The 16,010-nt window shown below is 34.6% G+C and overlaps 1 protein-coding gene across 1 annotated transcript in view; it reads right to left on the bottom strand.

The window, feature by feature from the left end:
- Window positions 1-16,010, bottom strand: part of EYS (eyes shut homolog) — a 750,542-nt gene that overhangs the window by 244,278 nt on the left and 490,254 nt on the right. Inside the window, exon 34 of the mRNA XM_069011357.1 lies at window positions 12,267-12,417. Coding sequence (XP_068867458.1) covers window positions 12,267-12,417 — 151 coding nt within the window. The remainder of the gene's footprint in view (window positions 1-12,266; window positions 12,418-16,010) is intronic.

Genomic DNA, 16,010 nt, shown 5'->3' with positions numbered 1-16,010 from the left:
AACCTCTCCTAATTGCCATGACCATTCAAAGATAATTAACAGTGACCTCACAATGGCATCAGATAGTTTTCTCAGCAGTCCTGGGTGCAACCCACCAAACCCCAGAGACTTACATATGACCAGCGTGTTTAAGGGATCCCTAACTTAGTCCTTCTCACAGAATCACAGAATTAACTAGGTTGGAAAAGACTTTTGAGATCATCAAGTCCAACCTATGACCTAACACCACCTTATCAACTAAACCATGGCATTAAGTGCCACATCCAGTTTTTTTTTAAGCACCCCAGGGACAGTGATTCCACCAGTGGTAAGTATTCCTTGCTCCAAAGTTTTCCTCTGGTCTTAGGGACCTGGGATTCCTGAAGGCTGGTCTTATGGTGTCCTGGTTTTGGCCAGAACAGGGTTGATTTTTGCAATAGCTGGGAGGGGGCATGGCCAGGACCCTAATGTTAGTCCATACCATCTCACATCATTGCCAGGGGAGAGGGAAAGGGACTCTCTTTCACTTCCCAGGAGAAGGGCATTCCTTCCAGTCGTAAAAGCTCGTGGGGCAGAGTGGTCTGGCATTCATTTATTGTTGAGCATTTCAGCCCAGCACAGTGTGAAATGGTAGCAGACATTCTTGTGTTTTTCAGGTTGACTAAGAGGAGAGAAAGAGCTTGAACAAACTCCCTAGAGGTACTGGAATAGAAAAAACTTCTGGTATCACACAGGAATACTTGATTTGCACTTTTCATCAAGCAGATTTTTTTACATTATATCTATTCATCTGAGCATGCCCACCAGTTGCCTTCGAAAATTGAATTATATCAAACTATTTTCCTTTCAATTTATCTTTTGTTTTCCAAAGCCTTCCTTCCCTCTATAGGAAATATTACTCTAAAAGAAAAGGAAATATTTCTTCCATACTAAACAGAAATCTGAATTCAAATCTCTTATTAGATTCTCCAAATTCAGAATTTGTTTACATCCCTCTACCCCATATGACTTTTTAGAAATGATCTCAAAAGAACAAGACAGAGAAATTTTCAGTGATGCCTTGGTGTTAGTCTTTTAACTTGCTGAGGATGCTGTCTGGTTAGCTTCAAGCATTTAGTACACACATGTCTGAGTTCAGCCACTGAAATTATGAAACAGTTAAAATGCTTTTGAGAAAAATACTTCCATAGAGCCAGATTCTGAGGGGATTCAGTGAGAAAGTGGCACAACCATCAACATTTAAGATCAGCAAAAGACTGCTTTTTTCCTTTCTTTCAGACTCAGAATCTTCAGGAGTTTGATTTCCCCATGCACACAGAGCTCTGGTTATTTTTAGCTGCATAAAAGAGCTTCTAGAGAACACAGTTAAAGCCATGCATCTCAAGAATTTAATGTAAACAAGAAACAGGAATAATCTATTTGGCTCAGCATCCTGATTCTGCTGAGAGTTTTGGAGTGCAAACTCATTGCTTTTAATGTTCTGATTCAGTGTGGCTGCTTTTAGCCAAGGCCTGTTGCACAGATGGCCCTGGGCCATGAACTTCTTAAAGTTCACTGGCTTCTTTTCTGCAAGAATATAGTGCAGCTAAATTATCACTAGTTCAGGTGATCTGTAGCTCTGCAATAAGGATAATAATCTTGGTATTTTATCATTATCTAATGAGAGTGAATTACATTTTTAATCTTGTTTATAGTAATCAGTTTATATTGTGGACCACTAATATATATGTGGAATGCAAATGCTTATTTTTTAATGTAGAGATGTTGACATTAATAAGATTTTTTCACCTTTGTGAAGCACAGCCTTGTCAAAATGATTCAATTTATATAATCTTAAGTGTCCCCTTTAATTTGATACAGAAGATAATAATTGAGAAAAAAACCTTGATTTCTCACCAGCAATACTTTCTGGTCTGTGTACTTAACACAGTGAAGATATTTCTTGCTTTCTCATTTGAAGTTATTTTGTTATGGTTTTAGGAGACTTTATTTAAATGTTTAATAGACATTCTATTGATATAATGTCAGTATTTGCATTACTAAATTACTATTTTTGTAATATTAACTACATGCATATGTACATACTCACATTTGTGAAATTATAACTTCTCTAAACTAACTCTAGTGAAATTTAAAATAGAAGCAGTAAAAATATCACAGAATACCGCTGGAGAAATACACATTTTCACAACCAATAGGTCTGAAATTATAAACTTCAAAAATACTTCTCTAAATATCTTCCTAATAAAATATGAGGTGCAACCTGTAACTAACAAAATCATGCAAATTAACATAACCTTTCAATATAGACTTATCAAGAAGCATTCAGGAAATAGTATTGAAAATCTTTATACTTATTTTATGTCTCCCATTCTACATTTTTAATATTATAAATTTGAAATTTATTAGACATACTAAAAACATTTATTGTATATTTTGATTATTTGTCTAGGTTTAGATTTTACTATAACTAGCAAAATTCAAGATTTCTGTGATCTGTATAAGCTATTCTTGTTTGGGTTTTTTTCTTAAAGGATCACACAGTACTAATAATTATCTTCAGCAAGAATTCAAACTTGTTTCAAGTAGATAAATCAGTAATGAATTATCCAAAACACTTACATGAACATACTCAGATATAAGAAAAAGAATTAACAAATCAATAATATGACTATAAGCATACTGATTAATCTAATCAGAAAAAAACAAACAAAATGTGTCACTTCATTATAATGCTCCTTGTGCCTACCTCTTTCCTCTAAGTTACTATCTCAAATGCTGCAGTGTCCAAGATAATCATCTGCAGCCTTTTCAACACAGATTGACTTAAAAAGAATAACACAAGACAGCAATACACTATTACAGGAACGTTTTAGCTTTTCCTTGATGGTATCACTTCTCTGTATTGTCTAGCCTTGAAGACCTAACAAGAACATGTTCTTAGATAGTAAGGGCTACTGACACACTACTGACAAAGAATCCTACAGGGCAACACTGGATACTTTCAGCAAAATATATGAAGTCTCATACGTATTTCTTTTTTGATCAATGGATTAGGCAAGACTGTCTATTACATAGAAAGACATAATTACTGTATATTGAAATTAGATTAAAACTGGTTTATCAATGTAATTCCATTACATTTTTCTCTTTACCTGGAAAAACCTTTTTAAAAAAATCAAAAATTCACATTCAAAATATAAATGACAGAACTAAATAGGTTGCAAAAATTGTAATATGAACATTTGTGTAAACACAACTCTCTTTCTGCCAAATCACTAAACAATTATTTATTTTCAAAAGAAAAGTAACTGCCTATGGAAAAACACCTGAATTCTAAAAAGGAAAGAAAGTAGTAAAACAATAAGAATATGATAAGCGTCTTCATGGTAGAAATATAAACACTAGGATACTATGATGGAAGAGCAAAAATCAGGTAAGGCATAGGCTACACCAGAAAAAGGCAACATAACAAAGGTAGTCAAATAAAAATATACAAACTGGCACAAATATTTTTGCACTAAAATTTCATGCAGAAAGAAAAATATTATATTTGAGCTATATTATATATCACCAAGGTGATGATAGCATTTGTTAAATCCTAAAGCAGATTAGAAGGTGTAAGGCAGAAAAGATGGTAATAACAGAGTTTAATTACTCCCAAGCAGTCTGGTAAGAAATCATGACAAAATATGCTGAAGGGACTACATTTCTAGATGCTGTAAATAATGGTTTCTTGGAACCATTAGAGAAACTACAAGAGATATAACTCTTGGTTTTATATTAAGCTAGGCAAAGAATATGCTTCAATATTTCAATATATAATTATTAAAAAAAACCCCAAAACATTAAAAACACTGACTATAATATACTCGAATTCAGCATTCTCCTGGAGCAAATCACACTTAAAAATCCACCAGAAGGTTTAACTGCATCAGAACAAGGCTAGCAAGGATAAAAGCAAATGGAAAGTTCAATGGGAAAAATGCTTGCATGTTACAGAAGAACACTCCCACAGAGTTCCATAACTACATATGATCAAGTAGGAAAAAGTCAAGCATAACTTAAAAAAAAAATAACAAAGAAAAAAAGAGAGATTGACTGTCAAAGCAGCAGAATAAAGAAGATGGTTAATCAACATTTTTCAGGCCAAAATATGGGTGAAGATTTAAAAGTAATATCTTGTAAATTAAATCTACTATTATGCATATTTAAAAATGTTCCGGTATATATTTTATTTTAGGCTGAAAAAAGTGCTTAAGCCATAAAATCATAGAACATCCCAGGTTGGAAGGAATCTCACAAGAGCATCTGGTCCAACCTTTCATGTAAAAGGGAATTTAGATGAGATTATCTAGCACCCTGTCCAATCCCATATTGAGAACCTCCAGTGAAAGGGACTCTACCATTTCCCTGGGAAGATTGTTCTATGCTCATCAAAACTTTCTAATATGTGAAAACTAGGAAGTCTGGAATTGTGCAAAAATGTTATATAGATTTTTAATTAAATCATGTTGTAACAGTACAGAGGAAAGTGGCAAATACAGTACTGGTATGTCAAAAGGGACAATGAAAGGCCAAAATGATTGAGGCAAACTAAAGCCCAGCAAATCTATATTCAGAAGAAAATTCCCAGAATGTTGTAATAAGGAATGTAAGTAGCAAAAACATGGGACAATATGACATAAAGAATCTAAAATTTTGTTTAAGGAAGTTATGCTTCCCCAATTATTAGTATCCCTTGAAGACTTTAATGGTCCTATATAAGAGGGTCACCCAAAACCTGAGCCAACCTAATTTCCAAAAACGTTTTGACATTGTTCCCAAGCAAAGGTTCTTAAATAAGATTAGTAATTGTGGGAAATACAGGAAGGGGTCTTTTTGGATGGGTGGTGAACAAACTGGATAAAAGAAAAGACAAAAATTGCCAATACTAGGGGAGTTTTCACACTGGTTAGATGCAACAAATATTGCCCACTGAGTCTTACGCTGTTAAACACATTCGCAAATTATCTGACAATGTAAGAAGTACTGATGCTAAAAAGTGTGCTGATCAAAACAAACTATTCAGAACAGGCAAAGCATCTCTTGAGCAGAGAGACAGGACCCCTGATTTCAGGGTAATAATTAATTATGTAAGAACAGAGCCTGTAAACCATGACCTATCAATCTAAAGAAGAACAAGTACCAGAATATGTGACAGTAGCCAATGAAATATTGACATGTTGAAGTACTTTTGGTGATGGGACAAGTATTTATTTAGTGTATAAAAGTGCATAAATATATAAAATAACTTGAGTAACAGTAAGTGGTGCTCTTAATTAAGATAAGCATTCAGGTGATGCAAAGACAGAGTCAAAGGATATCCTAAGTAGGACAGCAGAAAGTAAATACTTGTCAGGATCCAAGACTGTCATGTCAAGATTCAAAAAGAAGTCAGATGCTCTTCAGGATCCAAAATTCATTTTAAATCAACAAACACTCTGAAATACCCTTTCTGAGTATTGTAAATCACAAACCTGACAACAGAGCAGACTTAGAAGATGTATAATGTGTGTAAGGAAAGTCACATTAAAAGGGAGTGGCATAAATATACAGACAAAAAATTTCATCCCATTTTTTGAAAAATACAGATTCTGGAATTGATACAAACAGGAACAACTGACAGTTACAGGAACAACTCACAGTTTCAGCAACATAGCACTAAAACCATGATGAGAATCTGGATGAAAGAGTCAACACTGCTCATTTTCATTTTCATTTTCATTTTCATTTTCATTTTCATTTTCATTTTCTGTACCACAGCAGAACCTTAAACTCTAGTGCATAGCTACTACAAGTTAAACATCTGTATTTCACTATACCTAGAGGGAAGACTAATGCTTGGTAACTGGCTTACACTTAGTCTATTGTGAGCTAGAGCTTAAACTGATGGATCAGATAATTCTCTAAATTATATCAAATATGATATATGCTTTGGACAATTCCTAGGCAGATTTATAATCTAATGAAAAAAACCCCCTATAACCAGTCTGCCTTGAAAATGATTTTAAAGAACATATAATTTTTAATAGTTAAATGTGAAAATTTCAGATATGTTGTGGAACAACAGGAAATGTGTGGACGTTCAAGAACTGGTCCCTCTAAGGTTTCAAACTACCCATTCTTGGTTATACCACTATAGCAAACAGTTGCAGCCATGTAACAGTCTATTATGCCTTGCAATCCTGTGACAGATTGGATGTTCTTTCCTTTGTTGGCTTCCCCAGAAATCTTTTCAGGCTGAACACTGCAGCCCAGGGAGTATTAATTGGGTCAGGAAAACTGTAATTTGCTCACATCCAACGATTACTGGAGCAGGATGTTAAAGAATCATGTACATATTATATTATAATAAATTATAATGTGAAAGATGCTGTCAGAGCCCAAGATTTATCAGATAAGGTGAATGCCAGATAATCAAATCTAAAACACTGTGTACAGATTGTACTAAATTCTCCCACTGCTTTGCAATGCTCTGGCAAGGGAAATGGATCATAAACTGTTTCTAACTAGACAGTTACAGAGGGGTTACTGTTGTGTTAGTCTATGGAAGCACAGCAGCTGTGACATAGAGCAAATTGCTTTTGGATCATTCCAAATTAAGGGTCTGATTCTATATTTTGTAACACCTGTTTCACATTGTCCATTTCTTCACACAATGCCACGGAATTGTGGATGAGTTATTAAAAGAGAAAGAATGTAATTTTGTATGTTTTAGCAGTTGGTTATTAAAATGTTTAAAACATTTTTATCTACATATGTACATACTTGAGAATATCTTAAAACTGAGAGGTACATATGGCTGTGATACCACATTATCTCTTTTTCATAGGAAAACTATATGTGTTCTTACATATGCACAGTGTATTTTACATACTTGTATTTAAAGTATATGTCCACTAGACTATTATGGTCTCCTAGTCTGAGTCTTTAGGTGTATAATGATTTCCATTTCACCTTAGTTACAACATTAACACACTATGATCCTGAGCATATCACTCAATTATCTGTTGCCATTTCCCCATTGGTAACATATTGATGCCCACATATGTATTTGCACACATTCCACCTAATCTTTTATCTTTATTTAGAAGATTGCTCTCCTGGTACAGAAGCTTCCTTTCCTTCTGAAACTTCCCTGTTTTAATACTTGCAAAAGTTTAATTATAGAGAACTGCTTCAGTTGAAAAGGAATATGAAGATATAATGACATTTCAAATTCTCAGTACTAAAATACTATTAAGTCTAGAAATATAAATTACTGGAGCAATTATAGCAGCAGAAATAACAGTATTACTGCAATCAACTGCTGCTGTAGGTATTTGAAAACAATCTTTAATTTCACTTTGAGTGTACCAATCTTCTCTGCAGAGAAAAAGCTATTGTAAACAATTAGCAATACTAAAGCTAGCATGAAATTAATTATTCTGAAACATGTCTTGAGATTTCAAAAATAATACCTTTTTTCAACTTCTGATCAAAAAGGGGTTTTTTCTGTGTGTAATTTGGTTTCTCTTCCTTCGTTGTTGATTTTTATGTCTTAAAAACCAGTGATCATTAACAGTTTTAAAACCCCAATGTTTTAAAAAGATGATGCTGTTTAACTATTTAGCTGATTTTGCCATTTACCTGTGGCAAAAGTATTCCCATCATATTTTTTATCAAAGAAATAGGACAGAATATAAAAATAAGTAATAAACAAAGCTGGCCCAGAACTGAAGGGGATTTTTTTCACTGTGTAGAGACAGCAGGACAAGATGTCTGCCAGCCAGCTATTTATAGTTTAGCTTTCATTCTGACTGTTCAGCAAGGCCTTTGTACACTGTCAGATGAATCCACTAAACTTTGCAAAGAACAGTTTACAGTCATAGAAAACATTTCTTGCTGTACATGAAACACATTGCAGTGCTTGAACTTGGATGAATTCATTCAAGGTGTTTCAGTGCATGTCTTTGTTACCTTGTTTGCTACCCACATCTTCAGATCCTTCAGAATTCACACCAAGTCAAATACTTTTTCCATCTTTGGCCTGTGGATAGCTAAGAGGACTGTAGGTGTGCAAGAGGAAGAAGTGGAAGAGACAAACTGTTATGGTCTGATTATAACCTCCATTTCCCATCTTCCTGTGCCACTCAGAGAGAGGAGATGGAGGAGTTGGGAGTGAAACTCTGGGACACAAAGGAAGGATTATCCACTGCCTTCCCCTTGCCCACAGAGCCAGTCATCTCAACAGGGAATGTAAACACATGAGTCAGGCAGTTTCCCTTTGGTAAATCCATGCTGGTTGTTCCCAAGGACCTGCTTGTCCTTTTGTTTCTGTATTAGTCTCAAGAACATAGTTGTGACATTGACCTGATCAGCTCATGCTTACCCATCTTCCTTCTTGGCTTTTTGAAGATGAACATGACCTCACATTTGTCTTTTTCCCTGTTATCAACTCTAGGCTTTCAGAGGTAGTGGAGAGTGGCCTCGTGATAACATCAGCCAGGGGCGCATGCTTGTATGCATCCTTCTGGATCCATGGCACTCTATATGTCTGGTTTACTTGAGTAGTCCATAACTTTATCTTGCTCTAGTGTTTCTTGCCACCAACCACAAACACTAGGACTGTGATCTGGGAGGTCTGATATCTTCTGAATAGCGAAGAAATCTATTTGGTATTATGGCATTGCTTCCCCAGATGTTACAGATATTCTTTTAAATACTTCACTTCTTGAGGGCAAGGCTCTGATCTCCTGAAGAGAGCTGTGGCAAAAACTAGGGAAATCAGTAGAATTGTTGCACCTTGTCTTACCTATTGAGGGCATTCTGACTCTAAGGAATACTAAATAATAACGCAGAAAAAAAGGAAATATGTGGAAAAAATGCCCGGACATTTGAGACCCGATTAAGAAAATGTGTAGGAAATCATCAGAGGAGACAGTATTTTACCCTGAGGGCTTCATAGATCATCTGAAACTTCAATCAAAATGGAAGGAAGAGGAATCTAGCCTAGAAATTAATCATTTAACATGAGCCAATTCCAGTAACATGGGACTCCCATGTCAACAGTTTCTGGTACTGGCGGCTAGAAGTTCCTGTTAGAAACTGAAGGAGCCTGGGGTCTGAAGTCACTGTTCTCTGCAACTTCCACGGTATGGGAAGGTAGGAGAGCTAACAGCAAAGTGAACTACTCCTTTGAGAGAAGGACCTAAAGCAAGACAATGTATTATTAAGTGAAGACTGTGGATATCACAAGGGTCATTATCCAACTTGACTCCAAGAGTGATCAGAGCACTTGTCAGAAAAAGCTGAGTCTCAGCTGGAGCAGAAATCTCTCTTGAAGCAAACTGCAGGACGAAGGTCAGAAACAGACCTGTTCTCTTTCAGATGATGAACGTTTTACAATAGAAGACTGACTGCCTGGGTCTAAACTGATGGGAAAGAAACTTTCTGGAGTGGTCTCCTACTGCTGGGATTGAAAAGCCCACATAAAGAGTACTTGGAGAGGCAGTTCTCCATCCCCTGACAAAAAGGAAAAACCCAGCCTTGATAGACTATATTTGTCTTGTAGCCTACAGACTTTGACACGGAAGCCAAGGAAAATTGAACTTCCCTAAAGCCACAAAAACATAAAACTTAAGCAAAATGAGATGCTAAGATCAAAATGAACACAAAAATCTCAAATAAGTAAAGAAAATTTAGTGAAATAGAAGGCTGATGTCATCTCAAACAGAAAGAAAGCTGCACGAAAGCTCAGTGGAAAACTAGAGAGGACACTGAGAGTAGAGGATACATTTTTGCCTTTTTGGGGAAGTTGTAGGAATGTATGCTTTCCAAGTACTAATAGAGGTTAAGTATCACCAGCTTAAGCACTTGTACATGTCCCACATCTATTACCTAATTTAGATAACAAGCATGAACCGCAAAATCTCACCTATTAATCCTGCATTAAGAATAGACCTGAACTGCAACATTCTCAAAAAAAGAAAGCCCATGTTGATATGACAATCCAACACATGCAGGCACAATTTTTAGCAGTAAATTACCTTTAAAACATTGCATTTCATAGCTATTTGAACTTCCCTAAGGTAAATTTATTTTTATGGATTTTATTTGGCCTTCAGCTATTAAAGAGCTATTTATCATCTCAAAATTCATTCTCATATACACATTACTACTATATTCCTCAAACAAATTGCTTCTTTACTTGCTCCAAAAAACACTACATTAATTGAACTTCTCTAAGCCTTCACTATAAATTCTTCGGGGTATCCCCCAAAAATTTCTCTTCACTTCTAGAAGACAGTTCATTTAAACATTGAAAATATAATTTTCATATATCTCATTAGTATAGAACATTTCTTGAAGATACATTTCTGTAGTAAATAAAATTCTATATACAACTCAGGATAAAATATTCCAGATGAAAGTATAGTTTGTGTATGAATATTTGAATTAAGGGAAAAGTTGTATAACTATGAATATTGCCTGATGTGTTCTTTTAATGTCAGTATGAGCTACTTAGAAATACACTTTTTTTCTGAATATTTTCAACCTAAAAAGCACCTACTCACAAGAACTTTTAAGGTGGATTTCAACAGTCTTGTCACATCATTGATTACTGTGCAATTTATTATAAGGTGAAACCAATCTAGAAATGCTACATTACAGTAGCAGCATCAAAAACAGGCCTGTGCTTGAAATGACTCTATTTTCCTCATGATAAGATGACCTTCACTTACTGAAGAATGGAACAGAAATAAAAAGGTTAAATCAATTGCACAGGGTGAAGCCTACCTGAAAGTATGGCATAAAAAATGAAAACTGGACTACGTATGTCCAGTTTTTACAGTACACTGGAGAAACAAAACCCCTGCAGGCTAACTTTGCTACAGTTGTGGAGTGACACGAATCCAAAGATCCCTGTTCAGATAAATGAGATCTACACTACACCGACTCAGCACTAACAGTTTAATTTATTTCTCCACATGTGGAAAACATACAAACACTCACAGATAGTCTTTGTTATGTAATGGTGAACAGTTTTACATTCTGGAAACACATTTGGGAACGAGACAAGAGAGTTAAATAGTCCAGGTAGCAACACAGGTTGGCTTTAGATAAGTGAAAGTCAGAGACTGACTTGGAGCTTTATGACTAGTGAGGCCACCAGCATCTTATGTCAACAATTTAATTTAAAAAATTTATACATAGCTATGACAATAACCCCTTAGATGCAGAGGTGCTCTCCATACTCTGACACCTGACAAGATGTAGAAGGCTGAGCCAGCTGCATTGCGAGCTGCATTGCACAATGGCCATGCTGCTGGGAGCTGGACCGAGTGTGCCCTGGGTGTATGGTGCCAGTCTCAAATTAATTACAGGGCCTGGGTCTTTGATCTGTGTTAGCATGAAGAATTTGAGTGTCATAAACTGGAATAGAAGTTGCTAACCATACTCATCCTGATTTGTGAAAAAAACAAAAAACAAAAAACAAAACAAAACAAAAAAACAAAACAAACAAAAAAAAAAAACCAAAAACCAAAACCAAACCAAAACAAACAAAAAAAACCTGGAAAGCACTTAAGTGATGTGTATCTGTTATTGTGACTACTCTACCCCAAAATCCTTGTCTCTAACTCTCTGCGTGACCCTGTGGGTATTCTTCTTCCCTTGCTCTGTACAAGCCCCACTGCATATTACTTCTCATCCCTGCATGCCGTGGTTACCCGAGCTGCATACAGATGCTGACAAATTCAAGCTCCTGTGCTATCTCTCATTCATTAATGCACTTTCAGTGGTTAGCTTTTTCTTGCCTGGTCTATTTTTACACATACCTGCCTATGCCAGCACAGGATGTAAACAGAGCCTCCTTCGTTTTGAAACAGATTGCAGTTAATACTTTTCACGTCTTCACAGAACTAGCACCTGAGGTAACAGGTACCTTCTCTAAATTTGATCATATTTGCTCCTTTACTCTGACTAATCAAGACAAACAGGATTTCAGATAATGAATTTAGACCATAATGCTCTTTTTGTTCACTTACCATAGTCCCCCACATGAGAAATACACTGCAAGGGACCATACTCATCCCTTAGATGCAACTCTTAAAAAGCTGTAAGTAATTTTTATTTTTTTGCATGGTTTAAATCTCTTCAGTTATATAATATTCAACATGCCACTCCTAAAAATAATACAAATTTAAATAAAAATAAATAATAATAATAATAATAATAATAATAATAATAATAATAATAAATACCTGTTTTGCTGCATAACGATGAGGCAAACCACCAACAAATATGGATCCTGTTTCAAGCCAATAAGAACTGGACCAGAAATTTCTAGTTATACTTGTTTTTGAAGATATCTTCAGGACTGACATGTCTGCTTCACATGGTACCATGCCCTGCCTGCACAAATTCAGAAATAGGCACATTTTACCACCATATATTGTTTACATTACTCTCTATCTGACAAATTAATTAGGTTGTTAGTAAACCAACAAGGAAAGAAAATAAAGCAAATAGCTGTTTTATATTATAGAACTATAAATATAAAAGAAGCTATTTAACAAGCTATTTGACATGTCTTTGGGGTTTGAAATTCCATTAAAATAAAGCCATATTGTAAATCTGGGCACTGTAATTGCTAAAAAAAGCCAAAGCACACAAATGACTGAATAAAAAGAGTTAAACAATTTTTATCAATACCAAGGAGACTTTGTAATTTGAAAAAAATACATCTATTGAACTGAAATATTTTAAATATCGTTCTTTCTCATCACACACACAAAATACAAACCCCTAAAGCAATTTAAAACAAGCTGCATTTTAGAAAGTGCAGAGGTATTATAAAAATCTGTAATACTTATCTTCAAAAGCATCATTCCTAAAGCTGAAGTTGGTAATATTAGGCCCTGAAATTAATATATACATTCCCATTACCCTCCCCCACTCACATATCCTCTTAAAAGTGTTGCTGTTAACAACGTGCATAAATTCTCAACAGCAAACAGAAGGTACCAGGCAAACAATTTGGTTTCTTTCAATTTTTTTTAATGATGTAAAGGTCATTTGCATTCCAATGACCAACTGACAGCAATCACTTTATCTTCATGTAAGAAAGGACAGTAAAGAAATATCAGAACTAAATCAGTCTCTCATGGAGGAATTTCTTCCAGCCTATCCTTCTCTCTGTACATGAAACAAATGAGAGTTCAATCAGCTCTATATTTAAAGATATTCAAGTGCCTTTGTAATATGGGTGTCACAAAAAATCTATGCGAAAGTACTACATATAAAAAAAATCAAAAAACCCAAAACAAAACAAAACAAAAAAAAAACAACAAAACCCAAACCACAAACCAACAACCCACAGCTCTGTAAAAGCAATTTGGGTAGGATGCAGTAGGTAAAGTATGAATTCAGTTTATCTCTGACAATGCAAAATTACCTTCTGAAAATTCTTGCAAAAAAGAGCATAAAAAGTTTTCTTAACTATTTTCTGTCAGATAGTAATATATGGATTCTCAGATATTATTTCATAAAGTCCTCCATGTGTTTTTAACTGAGAAAATGGAGAGTTAACATTAGTAACATTTGCAAGCAGTTCTCTATGTTTTCCACGTAATTCTGTTGTGAGATACTTTCAGAACAATATGCAAACATAGTGATATGTATTTAAAGAAAGGCCCATAAATATTTGTGTATGCAAAGTGGCTTGTCCATCCTATAGCAAATAACTTCAGATGAAGAATAAAAAATTTTGGTTTGTGGCTAAAATCAAGAATGAAGAAGAAATAAATTGGGGTTTTGATTCTGTGGACTGAAAACTAGCATCTTAATGGATCGATTCAGGGGACTTTTTTTGTTCTCCCCTCAATTTTTTTTGAACTTGATAATTTATAGCTAACATGAATGTGAAAAAGGAGCTAAATGTATCTAGAATCAAGGAAATAAATGTTTTTCCTACCATGTTTTTTGGATATTATACAATGGCTGTATGTCTAAGCACACACAGAAGGTTCTGCAGCATGCCTTTTTCATTAATGGCTTACAAAGAGGGTTTGCTGATAATGTGTGTAACTGGCACAATCATTCTCTGTAGCTCTACTTGCAATGGTCAAGAAATTTTTACTAGTGCTCAGTAAAAATCAGTGTGACATCTTGGATAGATCATTCTACAGAAAAGAGTGGCAGTGAGACTCAAAGGAAAAAATATGATTTAAAAAATATCTAAAATTTCTTATTTTTCTGATAAAATGATATTGCAATTATGAATAAAAGCATAATAATAAGACAATATTTCAGAAATATGTTAAATCAGACTTGTTTTAATGCAGCATAATTCTTAAGATGGAGTGGAAGAGGGTCAGGGAGGGATTGACAGGCTTTTCTTTTTAACTATTTGACAGATGTGCTAAGTGAAGTACACCTGCTCAAACAACTTCTCTTCTGTTTTTCTCTTAATTACTATTTCTTCTGCAGGTTCTGAGATGTTAATGCAGTAAGTAGTTACATGACCATGTATGTAATTCTATCACACAAACACCATATTGATGTAGTTCTTTTCACATTAGCTTTAGATATATTTTTTAGCTTGTCCTTAATAGCTTATATGATTGATATGTAAAATTATTTTTGTGTGCATACATTAAAAAAAAAAAAATTGAAATTAATTCCCAGTATTTGGTGTCAGAAAACAAGTTAATACAATTCAAAGCATGAGCTGCCTTTGCCCTAAGCTTGTTAGAATGTCAGCCATGCACCTCTGATTGTGTTTGATTGAATCTAGCAGGGTCTGGCCAAATTAGAATAATGACTTTAAATCATTATTTTTTAGCGTTTGCTGATGATACAATCACTGGGTCATATATGCACTCCATGAAATTTCCATCAGGATTTTAAAATACTTTTTCTACAATCAGCACATTGGGTGCTTTAAAGGTCAAGTAAGACGACAGGGCTTTTTGCATAATTATAAATGTGGAAATATATACAGCAACTCTGAAGCACTTTTGCTGGGTAAGCTACCAGTAATTGTGCCTCAGTCCAAGCTAGCAGTAATAGTTCACAGTTTCCTCATTTGTAATCACACAAATGTAGTGATTAAATACTGGCCTATTAATTATAACCTGAAGATGAATTCTGTCTAAACACTACTAAATCCATTGCTCAATGCCTCATGGGTTAGAAGGATGGAAAGGTCAGACAATAATTTGATAACTGTTGATATAATAGTCCCTAAACATGGCAATGTCTGTATGAAATCCAAGTCCCTTTACATAATATGTTCACTTTCTGACATTTTACAGTGATGATTAAATGACATTTTTAGGATTATCATAAATGGTAAAATGGTAACAAAACAAAGGGTGGAAGAGGAGGAGGGAAAGGAAGATGTTCAGAAAAAGTGTTGTGTCAGTCATTCTGTGCAGCCTTGTGCAGAATAAAAATTCTTTAACCTGTTTTTTTCTGATAGGAAAGGCAAATATTTTGTTCGAGAAACAAGACTGAAACTTTCACCTGTCTCTAGATATTTCACTTGAATGTGACCATGCTAAACAACAATAAATAATTCACTGATACCATTGAACTGTTTAGATTGTAATATTGGCATTCAGTCTTTTAAACAAAAGCAACAAGATATTTGAAACATTTATACCAAACACGAGTTGTGAACCACCAGAAGTAAAGAAGTTTAATTATCATATATTATAAAAAATTTCCTAATTTCCCCAATTTTATTGAAGGTAATTGTTTCATTAAAGCTGACAACATATTTCACTTTAATTATGTTTAAATTATTATTTATAGATTTCTTAGCTTAAAAAAATACAACTTGCTTTTCACTCAGTATGTGGAGGTTTACATTTTCTGGTTTCATACTTAAACTGCTCCTTGCAGTACAATGTTTATTTTTGTAAAACAACGACAAAACAATAAACCTACTGTCACTACAATCAAGAGATACTTTTTATTAATGCACATTTAAAAGGTGGGAT

Source organism: Aphelocoma coerulescens, chromosome 3 (assembly GCF_041296385.1).
Source record: "Aphelocoma coerulescens isolate FSJ_1873_10779 chromosome 3, UR_Acoe_1.0, whole genome shotgun sequence".
NCBI lineage: Eukaryota > Metazoa > Chordata > Aves > Passeriformes > Corvidae > Aphelocoma > Aphelocoma coerulescens.
This window is presented reverse-complemented; position numbering and strand designations above follow the sequence as displayed.